The 23,694-nt window shown below is 34.5% G+C and overlaps 2 protein-coding genes, 1 non-coding gene and 1 pseudogene across 4 annotated transcripts; 2 read left to right on the top strand and 2 right to left on the bottom strand.

The window, feature by feature from the left end:
- The first annotated feature begins 46 nt into the window (after positions 1–46).
- Positions 47–2,691, top strand: LOC148198779 (uncharacterized; annotated as a pseudogene).
- TRNAA-UGC (transfer RNA alanine (anticodon UGC)) lies at positions 1,182–1,254 on the bottom strand. The gene has a single exon. It is a non-coding gene; the product is annotated as a tRNA-Ala (tRNA).
- A 246-nt stretch (positions 2,692–2,937) lies between the features above and the next one.
- Positions 2,938–5,600, top strand: LOC124828624 (Cytochrome b561/ferric reductase transmembrane with DOMON related domain-containing protein). 2 transcript variants are annotated; one of them, XM_047301979.2, is made up of 5 exons: positions 2,938–3,408; positions 3,600–3,993; positions 4,282–4,568; positions 4,823–5,129; positions 5,242–5,600. In XM_047301979.2, the coding sequence occupies exons 1-5, from the start codon at positions 3,178–3,180 to the stop codon at positions 5,247–5,249; spliced, it is 1,227 nt and encodes a 408-aa protein (XP_047157935.1). In that variant the 5' UTR covers positions 2,938–3,177; the 3' UTR covers positions 5,250–5,600. The 2 variants fall into 2 exon arrangements, with proteins under 2 accessions (XP_047157935.1, XP_047157937.1); XM_047301981.2 differs by having other exon boundaries at positions 2,952–3,408; positions 5,245–5,600.
- A 774-nt stretch (positions 5,601–6,374) lies between these two features.
- LOC124828625 (protein REDUCED CHLOROPLAST COVERAGE 1-like) lies at positions 6,375–22,558 on the bottom strand. Its single transcript, XM_047301982.2, has 24 exons — positions 22,414–22,558; positions 22,268–22,333; positions 22,003–22,064; positions 21,069–21,161; positions 19,964–20,036; positions 19,628–19,855; positions 19,488–19,555; positions 19,269–19,400; positions 19,130–19,171; positions 18,454–18,978; positions 18,197–18,357; positions 16,384–16,906; positions 16,219–16,281; positions 15,996–16,097; positions 14,606–14,920; positions 13,783–13,875; positions 13,585–13,686; positions 13,370–13,474; positions 13,010–13,143; positions 11,960–12,143; positions 11,555–11,686; positions 11,100–11,212; positions 9,725–9,812; positions 6,375–9,305 (listed from the first exon to the last, which is right to left on the bottom strand). Exons 2-24 carry the CDS (start codon positions 22,326–22,328, stop codon positions 7,260–7,262), a joined length of 5,445 nt encoding a protein of 1,814 aa, XP_047157938.1. The 5' UTR covers positions 22,329–22,333; positions 22,414–22,558; the 3' UTR covers positions 6,375–7,259.
- Between the last annotated feature and the right edge of the window lie 1,136 nt (positions 22,559–23,694).

The raw sequence follows: 23,694 nt of genomic DNA, 5'->3' as shown, positions 1-23,694 counted from the left end.
TAGTAAAATTAGTTTCTGTTTTGGATGTGGAGGGCTGCATCGTCCAATGTCTCCACGTCCTTCTCTGCTCGTACTCTGTATGTCCGGCCCTCCGTCCTCGCTCCTCAATTTCGGGTGGGAGACCTGCGAAAGATTCTCCAATGCCAAAGTCAGTTCGAGAGCAATGGATTTCTCTATCGAACAATAATAAATGCGCACTAAATACAATCTATCTACCACTCACCCTGTATCTGTATTTATAGTTTTCGCTATGGGCTTGAGATTAGTGAAAAGTTAATCACGGCCCAAATTCAGCCCAATAGCTTTTAACCTCAACTTACCTTAAACCTGGTTAATTAGCGACGTGGCCGGCCGGTCGGCCTCCCGAAGTTTGGTCTTTCGACCGGGGGTTTGGTCTTTCGACCGGCCGGCCCATATAGATAGTCCGAATAGCTGGTGGTATTGTTGGCCGGCTTCGTGCGAGCTACTGCTCATCCGGATGGCAAGCGGCAAGGTTGCATGGTCGTGGACGTACGGACGTGGTCGTGGACGTACGGGCGTGATTGCGGACATACGGACGTCCGGCTTACCGCACCCGACCCTTCGTGATGGTAGCAGAAGGATAGCGTGTTTGATCCATTGTGTTTACGCGGACATCCGGCCTATTTAGCGTCCAGTCTCTACTGATAAAGTTTCCTTATTATTATTTGAAAAAAAACATTTATAACATGATTATGGTATGTTAATAGTAAATGTCCATAATGATGCTGTCTTCTCAAATGAGAGTAAAAAAAAATCTAATTTTTAGAAGTTAGTGTTTCACAAAATAAAAAAAATTATATAATACTTGATCTTTAGAATGATGTCAGATTTAAGTGAGTATTTTTTCAATAATAATATTACATATCGATTACTCAGCTAAAGATTGTTTATATTTAAGAAGACTTTTTGTTTATATTTAATATAGATGAAATCTGTTTTAAGTTATTCATGCAGGTTCAAATAATGTTAGCTAAAATGTACTCAGGAAAAGAGCCCTAAAATATAATTCTTCCACAAAAAGCAATGAAAATCACTATATTGCAAGAAGATGAATTAATTACCTATATTGCAAGATTTATTCTGAAAATCACTATTATGTTGGTTATTTGAATTAATTTTTTATTATTAAAATACAACAAATTTAGAAAACAAGAATAAAATGGAGATGCAGGGAATCGAACCCTGTGCCTCTCGCATGCAAAGCGAGCGCTCTACCATATGAGCTACATCCCCTATGAATTTTACATTAATAAATTTTGAATTTGTTTTATAAAACTTTACTTTTATGAAGGTTTGAATTGTTGTACAAATTGTCTTTCTGGGATGGGAATACAATACTTTTATGATTTTGTTTCTAATTTGAATTATATATATATATATATATATATATATATATATATATATATTATCAATTGACAGTTTAAACGAGGAGTCATACTCTAAATTATTTATTAATATAATAATATTAATATTTCTGCACATGCAATAAGCACTTCAGAGGAGTTCACTCCAGAAAAATTAATTCAAATTTAAACTTAATTTATTAAAATTATACTTAAAGTTATTTCCCAAAGAAGTATTTGAGGATTTATTTATAGGGAATGGGAGAAGCTCAAATTTCACAAGTCAAACTGATTCTACTGACATGAAGAGTGTGATGCTTATATATGTAATGGTAACAAATTTTAGCATGAGAATGGAAGAAAATCCCCCGTGTTAGGCCCTGCCCAGTGTTGACTACGGTTTATGCGTAATCCCGTTCTTAACAAACGTCAAACGTTGGAGAAAGAAAACACATAAAACAAGTTCAGCAACTGGTTACATGATGCAAGACAATATCAGGAGTTCGACCCCAAAACAAACATCTATTTCTGACTTTTGCATTACCTTCCCTTGCATCCCTTGCTAATTACTTCAAAGTTTGCTATAAAATAATCTGTCTAGATTTTCAGTTTGTTGATCATCTTGATTAGCATTCGTCATGGAATGATCCGCAACATGTACTACAATGGCTTACCTTGATTTCCTTCGACTTGTATTCACCTTTCCATCATGTTCCTTTTTGTATAGTCAAAATAAGTTATTAGGAAGTGGGGTCTAAAGGACCAAGTAGAATCTAGAACTGAAGATCCATCAAACTTTGCCATATTATGAAAATTTGATTTCTCTTTAGTTGATTGCAAAGATGAAAACTATGCAAGGTTGTTCAATTTGCTAAATCTCAACACTATGAGATCTGTAGTGGTGGCAAGAAATTTGGTTGAGAAAACAAAAGGGTTGGGGGTATATGTAAAAAGGAAGGATGAGAAAGTAGCAGTTAGATCTCTAAAGCATCGTATAGGTAAAGGTATGTATGGAAGTAACTATGTTTCCAAGAATGATGAAACTGATTAGAGGGCTGGGGTCAGAGACGGTAGTAGCAGAAAAATGGGTAAGAGTAAGTGGGTTGCCAAGTTTGACGAGGAAAGTGGTGAGGAGCATATTTTCTGGGTTCCCCAGATTGACATGTTGTGGAATCAACATTGCAAATAAGGACGACAACCCATGTCCGAATGTAAATATGTCTTTACATCCCTCGTATCGTAGTAAAAACCAATGATCCATTCCCCATTCTAAAAGTCAAGAATAGGTTTATCAATCTACATCAAATTTGGCCAGTTTCAAGTTGCTTCACCAATGGGCAGCACAACAGATCTTTTTGAGCTATTTGGTAACTTTCTTCAGCATTTTAATTCCTTTTACTTGTTATTTTGCTAAATAGTGTTAACCTTTTTCTGTTTTATCTTGTTTCTGAAGCAAAGCCTTGCCTCCATCTTCCCCGGATAAGATAACTATACAAAAGTTAAGTTGTATAGAAATTTGAAATTTAGAATATATATGAGTATAGTTACCACTGTTCATAGAAATGCGAGTAAAAAGCTCCAATCCTATCAAAGAATGCAGTTGAACGTAGTGTTCTCAAGAATAGAAGGGGGTGATGATTACCTCTCGGTACCAACTACTATCCCCACCCACCAAGCCAACAACCACATTCCAACCTTCAAACGCAAGAGACTAACACCTCTCAACTGTCTTGTTAGACCCTCATATTCATATTTCCTCTCTTATTTTTTACCTTGTAACCACAATTGTTGTAGCCTTGGATCCAGTCTATGAATGGCAAAGCTAAGATCTTGGACTCAGATATGGCGTTCTATTGTCGGAATGTGTATTCTCAATTTCGTTTTGTACTTCAAGATCGTAACGTTAGCTGATGACACTGGAAGTAACAGTATTGTATCAGAAGGTGACTGCAAGAACACAAATTATCAGATTTTCCTCCCTCCACCGTATCAGAATATATCCTCTACCATTTGCAAACCTGTTTGGCATTCATACGAATTAAGGGTAAGTTCAAGCTGAACTAGAATTCTAATGCTTGGTTGTAGGATCTACTCATTTACTTACTCTTTTTATCTTAAGAAACCGTACAGTTGTTGAAACTTGTATGCTATGATCTGTTCTTTGCTCATTCAAATTATTGATTTCTTATAATTTGAATGTCATGATTGTTCATTTGCCTTTAATTTGCGTTGCAGTACACCAAGACAGGTGATACAACAACTATCATATTATCTGCTCCCTACACAGTGGGATGGGTGGGAATTGGATTTTCAAGGGATGGCATGATGGCTGGTTCCAGTGCGATGGTAGGATGGGTTAACAAACATGGTCATGCAAAAGTCAAGCAATTTTATCTAAGGGGTAGAAGGCAATCAGAAGTAATTGTAGACAAAGGTGAACTGCCTCTGAATAATGTACCAGCTGCAGTGGCAACAAATGGAGCTGAAATTTACGTAGCGTTTCAGCTACAAGCGACAACTCCATTTGGGAAGCAACCGATTTTATTGGCTTTCAGTACTAAACGTCCACTGAACCATCATCTATCAAAACATGAAGACAAAACAGCGGTTATATTCGATTTTTCTTCAGGTATGCAAAACCAGACGTGCCACTTTACTTCATAATTAATTATTCTATATTGTTGCATAAGCATTTGAACAAAGCCCGGTTCATAAATCACTTCAATTGATTTTAACAAGTCCATTTTTTTCACCCTAAAATTCTACCATTAGGATCCAAAGTGGACAACATTCATAAACTGGAATCAGGGTTTATTCAGATCTCTTTTTCATATGACGTGATGTAACTTGCGTAGCGTATACTGTATGATAGAAAATTTCCAGAAAAGAAATTTGACAATGATAATTGTTATGGCAGGTTCTACGGGCCCGGTATCCAATTGGTTGATTCAGATAAGAAAGAGCCATGGAATAGTGGGTGTATTAGGGTGGGGCCTAATCCTGCCTGTGGGGGCAATTATTGCTAGGTACTTCAGGCACAAGGATCCCCTATGGTTTTATCTCCATTCAGTCATTCAATTCGTGGGATTTGCGTTTGGTCTTGCCACAGTCCTTCTTGGATTACAACTCTATAGAAGTGTGCATGTTCACATACCAGCTCACAGAGGCATAGGCATATTTGTTCTTGTCTTAAGTATTCTTCAGGTCTGCCACTGACTCATATCGTCTATCACACCCAATGTTCAGTCCTCTACCTATTACTATGAAACCCTTAACTAAATTAACAATATTTTTAAATGTCTATTAATTAGGAAAGAACTTAAATTAGTTAAGTCTTATGCAGAGAGACAGAGAGAGTGCTCTAATTTTTGACTTGCATAATATTTAGCTTGATGCTTGAGATATATGATTTCCATCTAATGTACAAATTGAACTAACATTTTAAGCTGTGGGTTCAGATATTGGCATTTTTCTTGAGGCCAGACAAGGATTCCAAGTTTAGAAACATTTGGAATTTGTATCACAGTTGGTTTGGAAGAATGGCGCTTTTCTTTGCAGCCTTGAATATAGTGTTAGGGATGCGAGCTGCGGGTGCAGGGAATGATTGGAAGATAAGCTATGGATTCCTTGTTAGCATTATACTTGTGGCAGTTATCGTTCTCGAAGTATTGGCGTATTTGAAAAGGTCAAAAAACCGTTCTCTTCCTCACACTTTCCAAATGGACCCAGTTGGAGAAGCAACCTTTCCAACCAATCTTGCTAAAGGTACGTGCCCTTTTCCCTTGTTTCATACTACTTCATCAGTTTACTGAAATTTATGCTGAAGAGCCAGCTTATCAGTTGTAGCTTATCTTTTATGCGTGATACTTTCTTGAAGCAGGGTGAATGTGTTTGCTCCCAGTTTTGTTTGCACTTGTACAAGTTGTGTCAATTGTCACATTCAGCCACATCAGACTAAACCTCATTCACCCTACTACATGTGAACTGAGATGTGGAGCTTTCTTGGTGTAGATAGATATTTTAGCCACCTAGACGTTTGCCAAGATGGACAATCTAACGTTTGTCTTCTTCCTCAACTGAACCTGTTACTTGAGATCGAACCTTTTTTGCTTCTTAATTGGGTCTTCATGATCAGGAGTATGATGCCCACGTTTACATTTATATTCTGTTATTATCTGTGAAAATGTGTTGAAATTTAAGGATCGGAGTTTGGTGAATGATCATCTTTTGATTAAATGAGGACATAGTTCCGTAGCACAGGTATCGCTTTTGTTAGAAATAGGAAACCTTCAAGCCGTCGATTTTCCAAGAACACGAGTTTGCAATCTGTTCTTCTAACAGGCAGGAATAGGGGTTTGCTGAAGTCCCAGCGCCTAAAAAATCAACAATGGATTGGCAGGAAAATTAGAAATTGACACCCTGGCAATAAATAACTCGCTATAAATGACCCTAAAATTGATAGATTAATATTTTTTAAAAACTCGATTCATACCTCTTTTATCATATCATATCGCTCATCTACCATATCTGTTTCTATTCTATTCTTTTTCTCTCCAGGTGTAGACATTTGTTAGGATGTCCATGGAACATTATCGTATATAATAGGACTACTTGTTCCCTATACAAAACTCAATCCCAACTAAGTATTATTCATCACCCCTTTTTTTTGTAAAATTGAAGGAAAAGGCTAATCAATATATTGATTCCTTAACCTGTGTATTTACACCAGTTAGAAGGGTTCAAATAATTTAATGTTTTCTTCCCTTTTTCAGTAAGAAAAAAATTAATAGATGTTAATCAAAATAAATGTTGCTGCCGCAGCTTGTTTATTCTGTTATTCCATTAAATACATTTTAGTATACCTTATTTTTCTTGTTATACTTTAACTGAATTACAAATAATGTAGCTAATTGTTTCTAACTGTACATGATAAAGTGCATGTAGATCAAAAGAAATCTGCTCACGCGCGCACAAAAATTGTAGTCAGATATAGTTCATACTTCTACTCAATTGTATCAAACAATGATCTTTCATTGATAGAACTTTCACAAGATTCCAAATGTAACCAAAAAAGATATCAAGTCAAACAGAAAAAGAGAACCACCAATACACGGGAAATTATTCCAAAGTATATACAAAAGAACCAAATTAATTAACAAAACTATTGCCAATGATGTAACAAAAGGAAAATTAGACACGATCTATAATCCTGTAATTCAGCATGCCAAAATTGCCTAACTAGATATTGAAAAATGTTTTCCACCGTCAAGGTGCCTCTGCGACCCCACAACTGATAGCGATGACCCTGCATGCTGAACAAAGATAACTATTGGCTGCTGTTTGCAGCAACTCCAATAAGATTTTGATTCACAAGAACATTTCCATGTCCCAACTAATAATCAAATAATGCACCCTAGTGATTCTAGATGATAAGCTGCGACTAGCTGGGACAACGGAATCAATAAAATAGCTCCAGCTTTTGGTAGAAAAATAACCCTCCTGATCTTTCAGTCAAGGTCAAATCTAGTTCCATGACGTAAGAAGCTTCACTGGTGCAACTATATTTTCTTCAAACAATAAATGATGCATTGTTTTTAGAGGACGTGTTGTTTGGGGCAATGGACAGAATGAATAAATTATACAACATTGTGTATTAACTTTTCCAGAAGTTAAATTTCTGCAGAAAAGTAGAATACTCACAGAAACTTCCCTTGGCAAGGTAGATACATAGTTAGCTGCAAGGAAATTGTGATTGAGTTCCATAAATGATCGAAAACCACATCTCCTTTTGCACATGAAATTGTGAGATATCTCTCCTTTATTGGCAGTAATTCTGCTATAGTTTATTAGTAACAACAAAGAGACTTTGGGTTAAGCAGTAGCTGTACAATCTATTCAAGAAGACAAGTTGATGGACTTGGGTACATCACTTCCTCTGACAACGCGGTTATAAGTAACCTTGAATGACTGTGAGCTACTGGGTCTAGTTAGCAAACTTATTGGCATTCTTAGTGTCTGCTTCCGGTTTCTTCTTCCCCTAATCAAAATACTGAACGTTTTCTCACCATCTATGTTCTTTTCATTTCTGCTGATCTTATTCAAGCCAATGTCATTATTGGGTTTGTCCCCAGCATTTTCAAACCCATGAAAATTAGGATTCCCATTTTCTTTCACACTTTCTGCGTGAACTCTACCCACTTCATCCTCGCCAGTCTCTGATTCTAAAGGTTGCCCCTCTTTCTTGTATCCACCATCATTAGTAAAGCCCTCCGGCAGAACAAAAGCGGAGCTTGAACTTTTTGAAACATGACGCTGTTTTTGTGGCTCCAAAATGGGATCAGGAATTGGTTTGATGCTAGGTGCCAGAGGAGGAAATTCCACCGCATGACAACCAGGCCATACTGCATTGGGACCAAAATTAGATACAGTTGAGTTCATATTATATTGCCATGCGAACTGATTGACATGAAATGCGCTGCTAGTAACTGGAAAATTGTTGGATGGTATTGATTGAGGCTGAGTATAAGGAGGATACATGAATGGCAATGGTTGTATCATGTTTGGTGTAGGTGGAGGTGATGGGTATGCATGGTGAGGAGAGGAACACATTTGGGTAACTGCGGGTAACATGGTAGCAGGTCCATGGTGAACATTCATATTTACTGGCCAGGGCCCAATTGGCGGAACAGCACCAGGAACAGAAGGAACTGGTGCAGCTCGTGCAATGCCTAGTGCCGGATTGAATGGAGCTGCAGATGCAGATAACTTCTTATATGGAATACCCTGGGAATCACCCTGACTTGATGGAGAAACACTGACTCTTAAATCTTCACCTTCTTGTGAGATGGTAGTAGTATGATTAGGGAGTTCAAAACAGTCAGAGTTGCTAGTGTCAACGTTAAGTTTATGAGAATCCAGAAGATCCTCCACTGCATCAATCATTATGATATTATCAACTGCTTCATGAACCTCAACATCCACAGAATCAACCCCTTCAGCACTCTCCAATTTTTCTTGAACAGAATCAGTAAACTGTGTTTGTTTCCTCTCAGGATCATCAGTATGATTTGAATCCAAAGAATCTGACACAGAACTTTTGTCCTTCTCTTTTAATGTATTTTTTTCCTCATCCAGGGTTGGTTCAGAATTTGCATGAATTTTAAAATCTTCCTCTTCATGTTTTACCACCCCCAAAACAGGAATATTACTTTGAGGATTATAGACTTGCAACTTGGAAATTGTCCCAGGAGGAGCCACTGCCACTTCTTTGTATGAAGGAGATTTCCCAATACTAATTATAGAAGTCTTAAGAGTACTATTATCATTTGATGCTGAAAGTGAACCAACTTGTGAGTAAGAACTGATTAGTTTATCACCAATTTCTGATGAATCCTTTACAGTAGTCTTATCAGATGCAGACATGGACTTCACCCTGTATGTAGCAGCTTTGACCACTTTCCTTCCAAATTTACTTCCTTGGGATATGTTTACAGTATGATCATCAGCATAAACCCCATGAGATATTGTTCTCTTCTTCAGAATATAACATCTATTGTTCTGTTCACTACTCTTCCCATAGGTATAGTCTATGCCAGATTCCATTTTCTTTTTCTGATAATAAACTTTACCAATTGTTGCTCGTCTTTGCTTCAGCCGCTGGCCATATGAACCAGATGATCTTGGCCGTTGAACTGGTTGCCATCCATCCTCACCATCAGCATGTGCTTCAGACAAGATTTCAACAGAAACTTGTTTTTCATCCAAGGTCTTTTCTAAAATGGGCTGTTCTGAATCAGGTGCTGAGTTGGTCTCCAGATCAGTATCTACATCAACACCTGCTCCAGGTATGAGTATTACTTCATCTGAAGTCTCTCTTGGAGTTTCTTTCCAAGACTCATCAGAACTTGCTGAGCCAATGTTCTGGCAGGATTCCATCCTCATCTGCTAAATATTTCTTTGTGAAATTAATATTATGAAAATACGTACAAGAAACACCACAAGTAGGCAGGTACCGCAACAATTTAAAATATTTTCATTAAGTAAAAACTGTTACTTCATGGCCCATGCAGTCACAGTTCAACATTAAAGGGGAAAAAAAGAGAGGCTCTATTAGGTATCTGATTCCTTCAATGCAGTTTTCTTCTAACTATTGACCAAATTAGTCCTGAAGTTTATTCCATGTTTTTTCAATTAACACATTGTACAACGGTGTTAAGAAAGTAACCTATGCAAACATTTTAGCAATATCGGAAAATGTATATAAGTAACAATCAGAAATCAGAAAACTGTTCTGTATACTTCTAATCAAAATCTCAAACTTAAAGGTTAAAAATATCAAGATCGGTAAATCTGCATCATACCTTAGCTATCTGGCTTCTTTTTCTTAGTGCAATATCTCTCCCTTTGGGATCATGACTTGGATTAATGTAGTCAAGCAAATCTGACACACTGACAAATTCCATGGAAATATAATGAGTCGGGGTAAAATTTTATGTTTGAATGTATGATAGATATACAACATATGTCAGATTCCAAATTTGAAGAGGTTAATGGGAAGTTTTGACACACTACCAATAAACATTTAAAAAAAATAATCATGTTTGTGCTAGACATACACTGGAATCTGATACCCCAAACTTCAATAAACACCTGAAACCCTTCAAAATTTTGCTCTGTTGCAGTGTTCATGCCCATATCATGTTCTATATCAATCTAATTATCCATACATTTCAGAATTGGAATTTCATACAATTAAAATGAACATGTTGCCGATGATTCAAAGCATTGTAAAATGAAGACAGTCTCGACCAAGAGAACAACAAAAGTTTGTATCAATAGTCATTAGAAATATCAAATAATTTCCAATAAAATTGCATATTATAATCTCCAAACCAAAACTTAACAGAAATTCTCCCATAAGTAGGAGTGAAAATGGTTGCCCTTAATAGGCCTGACCACTTCCAGATCTAAGGTCCAAGCTTGGCCTATTACTTAACATAGGCCTTTCTCGGAGGATTCAAGCCTAATCTGACCTACAAGTCTATCAAAAAGGCCTTTTTCTTCCTGAAAGCATCTCATATGTTCCAAAAAGCTTGTTCTGGAAAGCATTTCATATGGTCTGGAAATTTTGCTCTGAAAATTCCAGAAAGCTTGTTCTGGAATGCATTTCATATGGTTATTTTAAATTTATAGGGATACAGTTAGAAATTCTGGGGGTGCAAGAAGAAAATCCTTAAAAAGTCTATGTAGAAAATCTATTTTACAGGCCCACAAACCTACTTCTAAATAGGTTTATGGACCTATGTTTGGTGGGTCAACATGCCTGAGTCTCTAAATTGAATAAAATGTATATTATGTAGAAAGATTACAGTAAAAGTTAAATGCTATAATAATAACAATAATATTATTATTATAATACTTATATTTACTTAATAAGATCATTCTATTTGGCACAAACAGCTTTTGAAATGGTCAAAACCCTGACATTTTAACTAAATAGAAATTTAAAAAAGTGTTGGCCTAACTTCTTTAGTTAGCAGTTCTGGACTTGGCATAATGGGGGCTGGGCCACTGGCCCTCGATAGCCAACTTACCTATTTTCATCGTTACCTGTGAGGTTTATTAAAAGACACCTATGCACAAGTAACAGCTACTAGTACTTGATTAAATTACAACTGTGCACGAGTAATGCTATAAAAGTACCCGATCCATACATCCCAGGCAATTTTATTATACCTTAGATGGCCCTTGCTAGCAATAGATGTATCTGGCTTTTGAGTACCATTCCGTGCAGCTTCTTGTTGTTCTATAGCCTTGGACTCAAAATACTCAAGCCAAGCAGCAGCATCCTGCACATTTTATCAAAAAACTTTGGATTATGGAAAACTGTACTAATTCATTGTAAGACCAGTAATGGGAACTTACTAAATGAACTATTAGTTTAATGAGAATGATAAATACAAATATTTTAATTGTGATACAAACTACTCAAACTCTTAAAATATGGACTTATGGTCTAACCCAGGTCTACAAAGCATACTTGTAAATTGAGAACTGCTCAAACCTAGTTCTGTTTAAGGTGGTTATCCAATACATATACAAGTTCGCCAGATCACCCTACCAACTTCAAAGTTGTGAATTATTGTTATTTCCTCTTCTTCTGAATTACTGGGTACTTTTGTTATTTATACCTGGGTCCGCAAGTCATCTGGACCAAGTTTTGCCCGCAGAATTTGCAGTGTTGTTTGCTCATGCTGTACACTCAAAGGATACGCTTCCATCAATGAGAGTGCTATTGCTATTGCATGATAACTTGCAGCAGTCTACACAGAATTAAAATTCCAAGAATATACAGATTAAAACAAAGAGTTGTGAACTCATTATTTTGGAATTTCAGATGAATTTATATTAGTGGAACTAATTGCTGTACAGATTTTGTTTTATAATTTCTAAGTTTTATCCTCATTAATAGAATGCACCTTTTAGAATGCACGTTTTATCAATTCATCCAAGAATTCAAATATTACATTTTACATCAAGGATCTCAAAAAATTAAACAAACTTGGCAAAGGCAAGAAATAAAATGAACATAAAACCTGAATATGATCTGGACCAAGTAATCTTTGGTTGCACTTTAGAGCTTTGTGAAGATACCTAAGAGCCACATTTACATTACCAAGCCCTTCCTCCATCATAGCCACATTAATGTATGTTGCAGCAGTGTTTGGATGAGATGGACCACACGTTAGATGCAAAAGATATAATGCCCGCTTTACATACCTGGTTGATAATAGTTGCAGATGCAATCAGTAAACAAATTAATAAATCATCATAAAAATTGAACATTCTAAATCCACACCAACTATTTTAAACTGGTTATCATTAATCCTATTTTGTGAAGAACATCAGACTAGACAACCCAAGTAGGCAGTAATGAGAACCAAAGCCAAAGCAAAAGGTGTCTATATGTCTGTATTAACATTCAAAATCAGTAAACAAATAAAAGAAATCATCATAAGTATTGAGCTAGCACTCAATTTTCTAAATACATGGCCACTATTTTAAACTGGTTATCATTAATCTTATTCTGTTAAGAATATCAGACTAGACAGCCAAACTAGGTAGTGATGAGAACCTGAAGCCAAGTTAACTAAGGTGTCTGTAATATGTAAGGAGAGGGAGTTGTGGTACACCTTCCAACTGCCAATCTGGAGTAGAGAAGGAATGTGAGTTGGTTGTGTGGAGAAAGAATCTAAGTGTAGGAAATCATGGAGAGGGGTAAGGGCTAGAACTTCAGAACTGGGGCCTTGGAAGACAAGGCCTGTTGAACACTTGGACATTTCTTGTTAGTCTTTTCCCTATTTTCCTATTGCAAACAGCTCTGTACCCAGGGCTAGAACAATTTAATTGTTTATAAGTAATACATTCCTATCTATTTTCCCTCATAATTTTTTCAGTACACCAAAGATGGATAGCACATCCTTTCCTGTCCTGTCTACGTAATGTCTTTTCTGTTACCTGATAAATTATTATTTTGAATTAATACATTAATGTTTAGTCATATAAGGTAAGAAAAACCAAGGGAAATTTTAATTATGAGATGTCTGTGTACAATTATGCATCACCACTGCAAGAACAAAACATACTTCAGAGCTAACTCTGTATGTTGAAGTCTGTAGTAGAAAACTGCAAGATCCCCATAACTCTTCATAGTATCTGGATGATCCAGACCTAGCTCTCTTTCATTAATATCCAAAGCTTTTTGTTGATAAATTGTAGCCTGTAGTTGGAATAAACAGTTCAATGAATTGGAATTGAATTCAAAGACAAAAAAAAAAAAACTTAGATTACATATTTAACATTGAACAATAGTCAACACAGTGAAAAACTGCAAACTAAAATGATTGAATGTTATTTGTTTTGACTGTATATCTAGGCTATATATGCTTCTTTGCTTTCTAATGCAACATGTCTCGAAACCAAAACAGAATGACAAAAAACAAGACCTGATTGAAGTCTCCAGTGTGATATAAGACTACAGCAAGTAAGCTGTATGCTCCTGCTGTCATCCGATGATAGGGGCCACAAACAGCTACAAGTCTAGCAAGAGCCTGTCACCGACAAATTACAGCAGTCATCATAAGAAAAGGCATTTACTGTCGAAGTAAATTGTCAGAGGTTAATAGAATTTCCTGACAAAGGCCACTGAAGATAGAGATACCTTTGTTCCATAGGTAACAGCATCTTCGAGCTTTCCCTTGTCTAAAGCTGTTTTTGATGACTCTAATAGCTGCCTGCCATCTGCAGATGAGCATGCTGCTTGCTGCAAAAGATGTATAGTTTACAAAGTTTGGATCAATCAGCAAATTTCCAAACCATTAGACAAGACATCGTACAATGGTCTTGTCTATGTTATTACCTTGTGAACTGGGACCAAGCTGACAATGTCAGATTTCTGGAAGGGAATTGAAGAATTCATATCAAGATCCCTTGGAACAAGCTCAATGCCAACCTAACATGAAAGGTAGCAGCAAAAAAAATGTCAATTAAGAAACAACTTAAATGTCATTTTCCATTGATAACCATAAGAACTACAATCTATAGATTAGTATAAGACCGAACATGTGTGCATAGTGTACCTAATTACCAATATACACACATGCATATGGGGAAACTATTATGATTCATGAACATCCTTATAAGCAATTTCAAAGATATGCACTGCCTGGCTTTTTGACATTTTCTTTGGAAAAAAAAGATTACTTTGATTTTTTAAAATCATCTTTTAACATTTTAATATACTTAATATGACGTGGGAATCTGAAAGAGAGTAGTGGATGGTTTGGAGAGAAATCTAATGGTAAAAGTTTAAAACAATGTGGACACCAACACATTACGATTGTGCAAACCTGCCTTACACGCAAATAATTATTAGAGGATATTTTAACTTCAAAGTGATCAGCACCCGTAGAAAATCCAGCCAACCTATACACTTTATTTCATGATCACAAATTAAACCTGTAATCTGATAGTGACTACGGTATTATAAGGAGTCTAAGTGGAATGATCAGTAGACTACTTAAGTAGCTTGCGTGCTCAGCATGAAATTATCATAGTGAATCATAAAATACAGCCAAAGAGTCCTACTAAATGAAAATATGAAAAGGACATAAATGTACGACTCCATTGCTATGCAATAAAATGCAACAGATACTGCATATTCCATAGCCTACTTCCAGTACCTTATGACATAAGCCACGCAAAATCACAAACTTCCTCACATTACTGTAATTCAAGCTGCTAAGATCCCAATCAAATCGTTTCTTCAGAAACACCTCTAGCCATTTCCATACAAGAGGGTGGATTTTGAATGATTTATCCGACTCTCTATCTTCAGGAACACCAAGCAGCAAATTCAATGCAGCAGCAATGGATGCTGCCATTATTTCCTTGTCAACAACTGCAATCACTGCCCGCAGGATATGCTTGAAAGCTCGAACTATCATCTCATGAATACAAAGTGATTGTACATGTGATAGTTTTTCGGAAAGCTTGACCTATGAAAAGAAAATTAAGAGGCAAACGTCATGAAACATGAAAAGGCCAATATAAATTTAAACATAAGACACAATATCCTTCCTCTTTTCTTTTAGCCTTTGAAAATAAAACCTCCAAAAGAATAGAGGTAAGAGTAGAGGTAGACAGTATAACAAGGGTGGAAATTAAAGCAGTACATAAGTGGGAGAAGAAATCTGGATGTCAGAAGAATGAGCAAATAGGGGTGAGTAATCAGACTGGTCCGGCCTGGTTAATACCCAGTTCACAAAACATTCTTTTTAAATGGTCCGGATAAATCCATTTCAATCTTCTCTTCTGGGTCCATATCTAATTCACAAAAGCCCAAATATAAATTGGACCAGTCGACAGGCCTAAATAGTGATCCATAAAAATGAAAAAATCTACTAATAAAAAAAACTATTTAATTTTTTTCATTTTGTAAAGTATCATCTATCAGACTAATATCTAGCAATTTAGCTATCAAACTACTATCTGTAAAACTAAATTGAAATTTAATAAACTCAACTTTTTTGTCTAAAACACTAAGTTTGAAATCCGTGGACTGGTCCACAAATACATGGATTAAACCTGTAAAGCCAACATATTTAACAGACCCGGCCGGTAGATTGAATATAATCATATGGATTAAGAAAGAAAGAGTCCATTATACATGAAGGTTGGTGGGCCTGGGTCTATATACACACCCCTATATAATAGTGAAGAAATCTGATCGCCAAGTGTTATAAACTGAATATAATTATGCAGATTAAGAAAAAAAGAGTCCATTATCCATGAAGGTCTGTGGACTTGGGTCTGCATAATTTTTGAAGTGATATAATTTTTGAAGAAATCTGATGGCCAAGTGCGTTTCATAGTCATATATTCAGAATTGGAGTGGTAATTATATCATGAAATATGTTAACCAAATACTCACAAACTATAAGTTCTTATGAAAAATGCAGAAAGTATTCAACCATAAAGACGGCCACAAGAGATCTGCTTTTGGTCCACATGAAAAATGCAGAAACTATTTATTACAACTACACAGTAAGAAAACAAGTTTAGAGCACTAACGACATGTCCAAGAGAATGCATACGTAGACCCCTAGTATGCATAAAATCAGTTAAGGTGCGACCATCAACGGGAGAGAGTTCCAACGAGCCAAAATCTGCAACCTGTATTGCATATAATTATTATTATTGTTGTAGTTGCTACTACTGCTAGAAAGGGGATGTTCATAATCTTATCAATTAGAATGCCTTTTCAGAAACTAGGCAAACAAAATCATAACATTACCAGCTTCGGGAGAGCAACATCCATGTAATATTTTTTAGACAAGTCAATGAGGTCTTGCATGGACTGATGATAAAACAAATCAATTTAGGTCAGATGTTTAATGTAACAGTTAAGTTCAAATACTGAAAATTTTAGAGATACTTTGTTAGACATTGAAGAAAATACCTTGCTGTGAAGTCCAGTTCCTGATTCTTTTAACCGAGTAAAAGCTGCTTCAGATAGCAATCCCTTTAGCAAAAGCTCATTTTTTGCTGCTGCTGTTTCTTGTGTGGATTCTACTGAGGGCACCAAAGCACTTTCAGGCTCTCCATTAACACATGCCACATGAGATTTGGAGTTTTCAGATGCCAGTTTCACACTACTTCGATCAGATTTATTTTTATTATTCTTAAGGGCTTTGAAGGGTTTCCCTAGCCCCTCAACCTTCATTTCATTCTCAGCCTTATCCAACAATGGTTTTTTATCCTTTTCGCTATTGTGGTCTTGCAAATGTTGTATCCAGCACGCTCCAAGTTCCCATCTAATGAAATTGTCCACACCAGGTTCCTCTTCCTCAAGCTTAGAAAGGCTTTCTTTAATAAGCCTCTCCACAAAAGCTTGACAAACTCCAAGCTCTTCAGTCTCATGCATTTGCATCTGATTGGGTCTATTCTTCTCTGACTGTGCTGAGTTGAGAAGTAGTCTTAAACTGCAAAAAAGGAAAAATAATTAAAGGCCCAAAGATCTTGTAGTGGTTGATGAATAAGAATTAGATCAATGGATCAACCAAAGAAAGTTGTAAATGTAACAAAAGCCAAAAAATAAAAACAGACAAGCTAACTGAAGAGTAGCTCCAAAAATGAAAATTATAAAGAATAAAAATTCCTCCAAATACAGAAGAAAAAGAAATAGAAGAATAAACAACCAAATCAAGGTTACAAATTTCATCAAAAGAAACCCCCACAATGAAACTTTTTCAATCACACATCCAACACTATGAAGCACCAACTCTAACACAAACAACAGGACACAACTAATGTCCAAAATATAAGATATACACACACACACACACACTAATAAGACAAAAGTCTAAATTAATTAGAATCAATATTTATATATATTACCTTCTGAAAACAAAGTTGTTAGGCTTTACAATTTTCATACAACAGTAACTAAAAAGGTTTGTTTCACAATGCAATCTTTACAAAAAAGATCCCACAATAAGATGAATCATATCTCTTAAAATTAAAACAATCAGTAAAGATGGAGTCTCCCAACATTGATAATATAAGACTTTTTAAATAATGATCATTTTTTAAGATAATGTTTAGCCAAAAGCAAGGCCAGCTCGCTCTCTTAGCCTGTGTTTTGGAGGTTCTCCAGCCAGAAAAAGATAAATAAGTTGTGACACAGTAGATGGGTGTCCAACATGTGTCCAAGGTGTATGGACAAGTGTCCTGGTCTGTGTTTGAAAAATGTCAGGCACACCATTCTATTGATTTGTGTCAGTCTTTATAGACACAGGATAAAAACACTGAATTAGATTCAATTGTTAGAATCTTATATCTAACAAAAAACATCAAAACCATGGTTAGATCTTATTCATAAATACAATTCTCACTCGTGTTGTAGGTCCAGCTAATAAAATTACAAACCATAATACACAAACTGGAGAGAGCGCATAGTTTATAGCACACGAGCATAATGTAAAGTAGTGAAACTACCACATTCAATGGATAGAAAATACTGCCCTAAGCTCATATATAAGCCAATAATAAAAAACTAATTCATGCTAATTCAGAAAATTAACATCATTAAATTTTACTAAATTCATTTTAAAAAAGATTTTTTCCCAATCTGTGAAAATACAACCCACTAAAATAACCGGGGTTTTGGGGATGATATCATTAAATAGGGTTAAATTAGTTAAGATTTGTTTATATTTTTGGTTCACTATGTATGTTTTTTTTTCACCTATATTTGAGTTTAGAAGGAGTACCTGTTAATGTTGAGTGCATTGGCACCACCATCTGGCTGATCAAACAATTCAATACTTTGATAAGATGAAGAGTTGACATTTTCATTTTCTCCCCCCTCAACTTTCACGGAAACCAAATAACCACAGTACCTTATAACAACAACACCTAAAGTGGTAATGTCCTGCATGCAGAATGTGGAGTGTTTATCAGTTATATGATGGCAAAGAAACAGCTTTAAGGAACTACAACCACTCTTTCTATGTAAAAGTTATCATACATGGGCTGCAGTATTCTCATCAGCAGTAATTCCTTTCAGTAGATTTCTCTCTATTAGATCCTTTTGATTTATTCCAGTAGTTTCAACTCCATCAATTTTTGAATCAACCTTGCAGTTAGCGACAGACGCATCCTTCATGACTCTGATACTCAAGTCACCTACTCTCTCGGTGAAATGAATACCATTTTCTGTAGAAGAACTGTGTACATCGGACTCTCCCATTAGCTGTTTAACAGCCTTAATAGCTCTCAAAATGGCAACATCAACAAATAAAGTGTGGAGAAGGAATGCTTTTCTATCACGAATTTGCCTTTCTTCTGCTGTCTTGCAAGGCATAAATGCAATAAATGAAAACTCCTTGGCCCAAGGAATCAAATCAAATTTCCCATCCCTTCCTAGACCGCCACCATTTCCTCCCCAGTTTTTATCCTCCACGGGAAGGGGAGGGAAAACTGACGGTGATTGCACCACTGCAGGAGGAACAAGCCATGTGTTGGCTCTGAAGCCGTAAGGGAGATTCCCAAACTGAAGGGACAAAAGGAAACGGGAAGTGACAGAGCACAAGTAAGCACATGAAAATAGATATTAAATTGTTCTACGGTACTTCCATGCACTAGTTATAGTAAGTAATAAGCATAGTGAACAAGAAAAACAAAATAAAAAAGGTGTCCGGTACCTTGTTACGTTCTGAAAATGCTTTTAATAGATCATCATAAGCCTGAAATTGAGAAAAGAAATTCGTAAAACTAACCGAAGTTAGAACTAGCTTAAACCCTATCCAAAGTAAACATTTATGTAGAGGCATGAAAACTAACAGTAGCAAAAGCTCTACTAAGCCGTGTTAACAAATCAACAAGGTTATGACTAAATATGAGCTGCTTTCCAACACTGCAAAATCCATTTCTGCAAGCTTCAACGTGCACTACTTTCCCGTTACATAGCTTCACCTAATAAGCATAAACGAAGAGATTTCATTGTTTCTCAATTCTCACTCGAAAAAGTAACAAAAATTACAATTGTGTAAATATATTTACATCAAAGGAGAAGAGATGATCCGCCTCCAATATCTCCGGAACTCGTCGTCTCACTGTTTTCTTTATATCTGTCGCGAACTCAGGAGTTTTAGACAAGGAAACGAAGAAAAGAAACTCAAAAGGAAGAGAAAGGATTGTACATTGGAAAGGATGAGTGAGATGCGAAAGAGAGAAAAACTCGTAGAAGCTACCGAGCCTAGGGCGCGAGTGGCTTATCTCGCAATCTCCGTCAACGGAAACCGCCGCGGGCGGCGGCGCGTAAGAGTTCACATTCTTCGCCGCCGACGAGTGGCCGAAGTTCGTCGTGCAGGCCACGATGTCCAGTAGCCGTCTGACGTGAGCCACTGCTCTATCTTCGTCATAATCCTCTGCAAAAGGGATCCCCGTTGTACAGTTTTTAGTACAGTTTTTGATTAATTTATTTCTTATTAATTAAAAATAATCTATAGGTAATGTAAAATGAATTTAAAAAATACCTTCGATTAAAGTGAGGACGCATGGCTTGAGTGCAAACACGTCCACCGTATCCTTCAATAACGGTCCTCTCACCTTTTATTTAAAAATATCCTCGTTAAGATATATTTAAATATAACAAAAAAGCAAATTACTCTAATATTTTTTTATTTTGTTTATACTAAAAATATATTAAAGAGCCGTGATCTTCGTTATTTTCTTTTATAAAAAGTTGTTTGTAGAAAGAATAAATTATTATACTTACAACTCCAACAAAATAAAAATAGAAACTATAATTCGTCAAAAATACTTGAATAAAAGAAAGAGGACCAAGATAACACAGTAATACTAATTAGGAGGATTCTTTTTGCTTTCTTTATGAAAGTTCGTACTAAAAACAAAATAATAAATTCCTTACAATTAAAAGGTTTAATTTATGTGTATCATAAATTTAAATTTTTGTATTGGACAGTACTAAAAAAGTTTTACAACAAAATGAGCGCATATTAAATTAATGATAATAAGTTAATTTTAATACATAATTAATTTAATGATTTATGTATAAGCCTAATTTTAGAATAGTAATTAGAGGATCTAATAATTTTTAATATGACAATTTGTGTAATTAATCATATTATCAAGGTGTTTTAATTAATTTAAAAAATGAGCAAAACACGCTGTAAAACTTAAACTAGCTCAAAAGACAACAATAATTCAAGCTTAATTTTGGTTTACCTAACTTCTTCATGGCTTGATTATTTTTTAATTTATCAGTGTAATGCTGAGGTGTTTCGTAATTTTATCTACTATCTAATCTATATTTTCGGCTTGTAATGTTAGATAAAAATAACAAAAAGAAAAGGAAATAAAAGAATGTTGAAAATAAAATTATGAAATAAAATTGTTTAAGATAAGATTATCATTTACTGTATATTCTCTTTCTTGTATAACTTTAATATTTTTTAATAATTCACAAATAAACTCTCTCATCAACAATTACCTTAATTGAACTCATGTTAGCAACAATTTAATTATTTATTTTTGTAAAGAAAGAAAATAAATGCTCCAGAGTCCAGATTACTACAGTGAAATGCTTAAAATAAATAATTAATATTGTGCAAAATTTACCTCATGAGATAGGGAAAAATTAGTGATATAACAAGTCTCTGTATTCACTGATAAAAGTCTACGAACATCAATTATTTTGTCCATTGATATCCCCTGTTTCACAAAAACAATCAGTCCCTTCCAACAAGTATTTTACAGACTTTTACCAGAAACATAAGAAATAGAATCAATAAAGTGGTGAAAGCTATCTCAGATCTTATATTCAAATCAATTACTTGTACGCTACATGAAAAAGACTTATCTAGAAGTTATTTTGGTTTCAGTTAGAACTTCTTTTTTCTTCAATCATTGTGTAAACCTTGTCATCCTCTAAATAATAACTTAGTACCACACGCTTCTATTTCTTCCAGACACAAATTAACATGTTCATGGAAAGTGGGATACATCTAGTAAATCCAAAGAAGGTATATAGAAATAATGACTTTAGAATCTTGGATGCTCCTCATAGAATTCATCAAGCTTTTGAGTTTATAATAATAAATTAAGTATCCAGTTCAACACTAACGAGATTGATGTTGCATGTTAGATGATATACATCTCTGTTAAATCAGAACCAGTTTTGTTAAAATCAGTTAGTTTCTTATATAGTCAGTACCAGTTCTATTTTTTCTGTTAAGCTTTCTTTTCATTCTTTATTCTTTCCCTATATGTAGGACATTTATGATAAGATTAAGAATCATTTTTCTTCCTCTTAATTCTCTGATTCATTTATTTGCTAGTTCTATTCTCTTTTCACCCTGAAGATTACTTTCTAACATTATAAAACATGTTCATTACTGTGGTCACAAAAGAGACAGAAGGTGGCTGCCAATAGACAGTATACCAAAATAAACTACTGGACATGAAAAATATCAGAAAGCAGACACTGAATTTATTAATCATCTCATATTACTAATTAGAAGTTATAATCTGTTCACAGATAAAATAAGCAAACCTTGAGAACAACATGTGTTTCATCGGGCAGATTAACAGTGATATCCATTACAACAGGAAGAACTGCAGAATTGCAAGAAGAAACTGTTAAGTCAGCCAATCTGGCGTTATCATGATAAATGCAACTCTTTTGTACTTTTATTTTCATAATTTCTACATTTGGTACTATTATGATACTGGTTAAACAAAGAAGTCCTCTTATCCCTATTGAAACGCCTGTAAATAAGAATAAGCATTGAGAAGCATTGAGCTAAGGAATTTGTTACCCTTTTCTTCTTTCTTTTTCTTCTCTCCTTTGCCCTTTGAGCGACTGTATCTTGGTGCCATTGAAGCTGTGACAGGAAAAAGAGAAATGGTGAAGAAAAAGAGAAAGGAAAAAGAAGAGAGAATAAATGAAGAACTAGAAACTCACCTGTAGAAGTGGATGAGTAATTGAAATTTAGTGTGGAAGTTGGAAGAGTGAAAGAAGTTGATAGACGGTGGAAATGAGAGTAAATTGGTGATTGAGTCCAGAGATGCAAGAAAAGATAAATAGAGGGAAAGATAAGAGTAGTATGATAAGGCAGGAAGGGCTGAGATTTAGCTGTCAGAAATCAGATTTGATAATTGGCAGTTTCTGATATTGTGGCCATGTAATCAAGATGATTTTTGTTAATATAAACCCTATCCAGGTGATCAGCACAACTAATTCATAAAAAAAATCTTTCAACAGCCAACAACCGCAACATTGTAATAAAAAAATCTAAATGTCGACTACATAATATATATTTATAACAATTTTTAACCATACATTACATAAAAAAAATTTTAAAAAAACTGCAATCAATTAATTATCTAATCAATTAAAAAATTAAAAAATTTATGTAATTATTTACATATCTCTTATGATAATGTGGGAATGCACAATAAATAAGTTGGGTGAATTTACACTTAAAATTTTTATTAAATCATATTTTAAAATCAAATTTATCCATAAGACGAGACGGAGCCAGTTCAATCTAGTTCTTTGATGAATTAATTTTAACATAGTTAAACCATAAAATAAAAATTTATGCTTTAATTTTCACATAATTAAATTATATAATAAAAATTTAAATTTAAATTACTGTGTATTTTAAAACATTATTAAAAAACTAAACAATTTTATTGCAAATGTTTTTAGAACATTAGGTTCTAAATAAAAAAAATTGTTAGTAAAGCACATTTGTTAAAAAATGTAGACTTAACTATGTTTTGAGTTTGGAATGAATTTAAAAAATTTCAATTGAATCCTTATTAATTTTGTGTGATAGTGTTTAAAATTTTAAAACTTTTTAATTGAGTATGGACAAAGACAAAATCATTCTTAATGTAGATAATGAAAATTGTTTCTAAATTCAATTAAAATTATGAAATTATAAAATAAAAAATAAATAAAATATTTAATTGTAAATTTACTAGAATACAAAATTATAAGGTTATTTAATTATAAAAACAAACAAATATAAAGTTATAAAGTTATAAAATTATAAAAATAGATAATAAAAAAACTATAAAATTAAAAATTATGAAATTATGCAACTATGAAATTATAAAAATATTAAATAATGAAATTATAAAATTAAAAAAATATAAAATAAAAATTATTAAATTATAATCCATAATTTTATAATTATCTAATTATGTAATTTTATACCGATAAAAGAACTTAGTT

The sequence above is a fragment of the Vigna umbellata genome, chromosome 5, assembly GCF_029865625.1.
Source record: "Vigna umbellata cultivar VRB3 chromosome 5, Vumbellata_1.0, whole genome shotgun sequence".
NCBI lineage: Eukaryota > Viridiplantae > Streptophyta > Magnoliopsida > Fabales > Fabaceae > Vigna > Vigna umbellata.
This window is presented reverse-complemented; position numbering and strand designations above follow the sequence as displayed.

Excerpts from the sequence above, each read along its gene's own strand:
- LOC124828624 (XM_047301979.2), top strand. The coding sequence starts at position 3,178 with ATGGCAAAGCTAAGATCTTGGACTCAGATATGGCGTTCTATTGTCGGA. Across the intron at positions 3,409-3,599 it reads GGCATTCATACGAATTAAGG|TACACCAAGACAGGTGATAC; the intron begins GTAAGTTCAAGC and ends TTTGCGTTGCAG. Across the intron at positions 4,569-4,822 it reads TTGTCTTAAGTATTCTTCAG|ATATTGGCATTTTTCTTGAG; the intron begins GTCTGCCACTGA and ends CTGTGGGTTCAG.
- LOC124828625 (XM_047301982.2), bottom strand. The coding sequence starts at position 22,328 with ATGGCACCAAGATACAGTCGCTCAAAGGGCAAAGGAGAGAAGAAAAAG. Across the intron at positions 19,401-19,487 it reads ATCATCTCTTCTCCTTTGAT|GTGAAGCTATGTAACGGGAA; the intron begins GTAAATATATTT and ends TATGCTTATTAG. Across the intron at positions 16,098-16,218 it reads ATGTTGCTCTCCCGAAGCTG|GTTGCAGATTTTGGCTCGTT; the intron begins GTAATGTTATGA and ends TATGCAATACAG.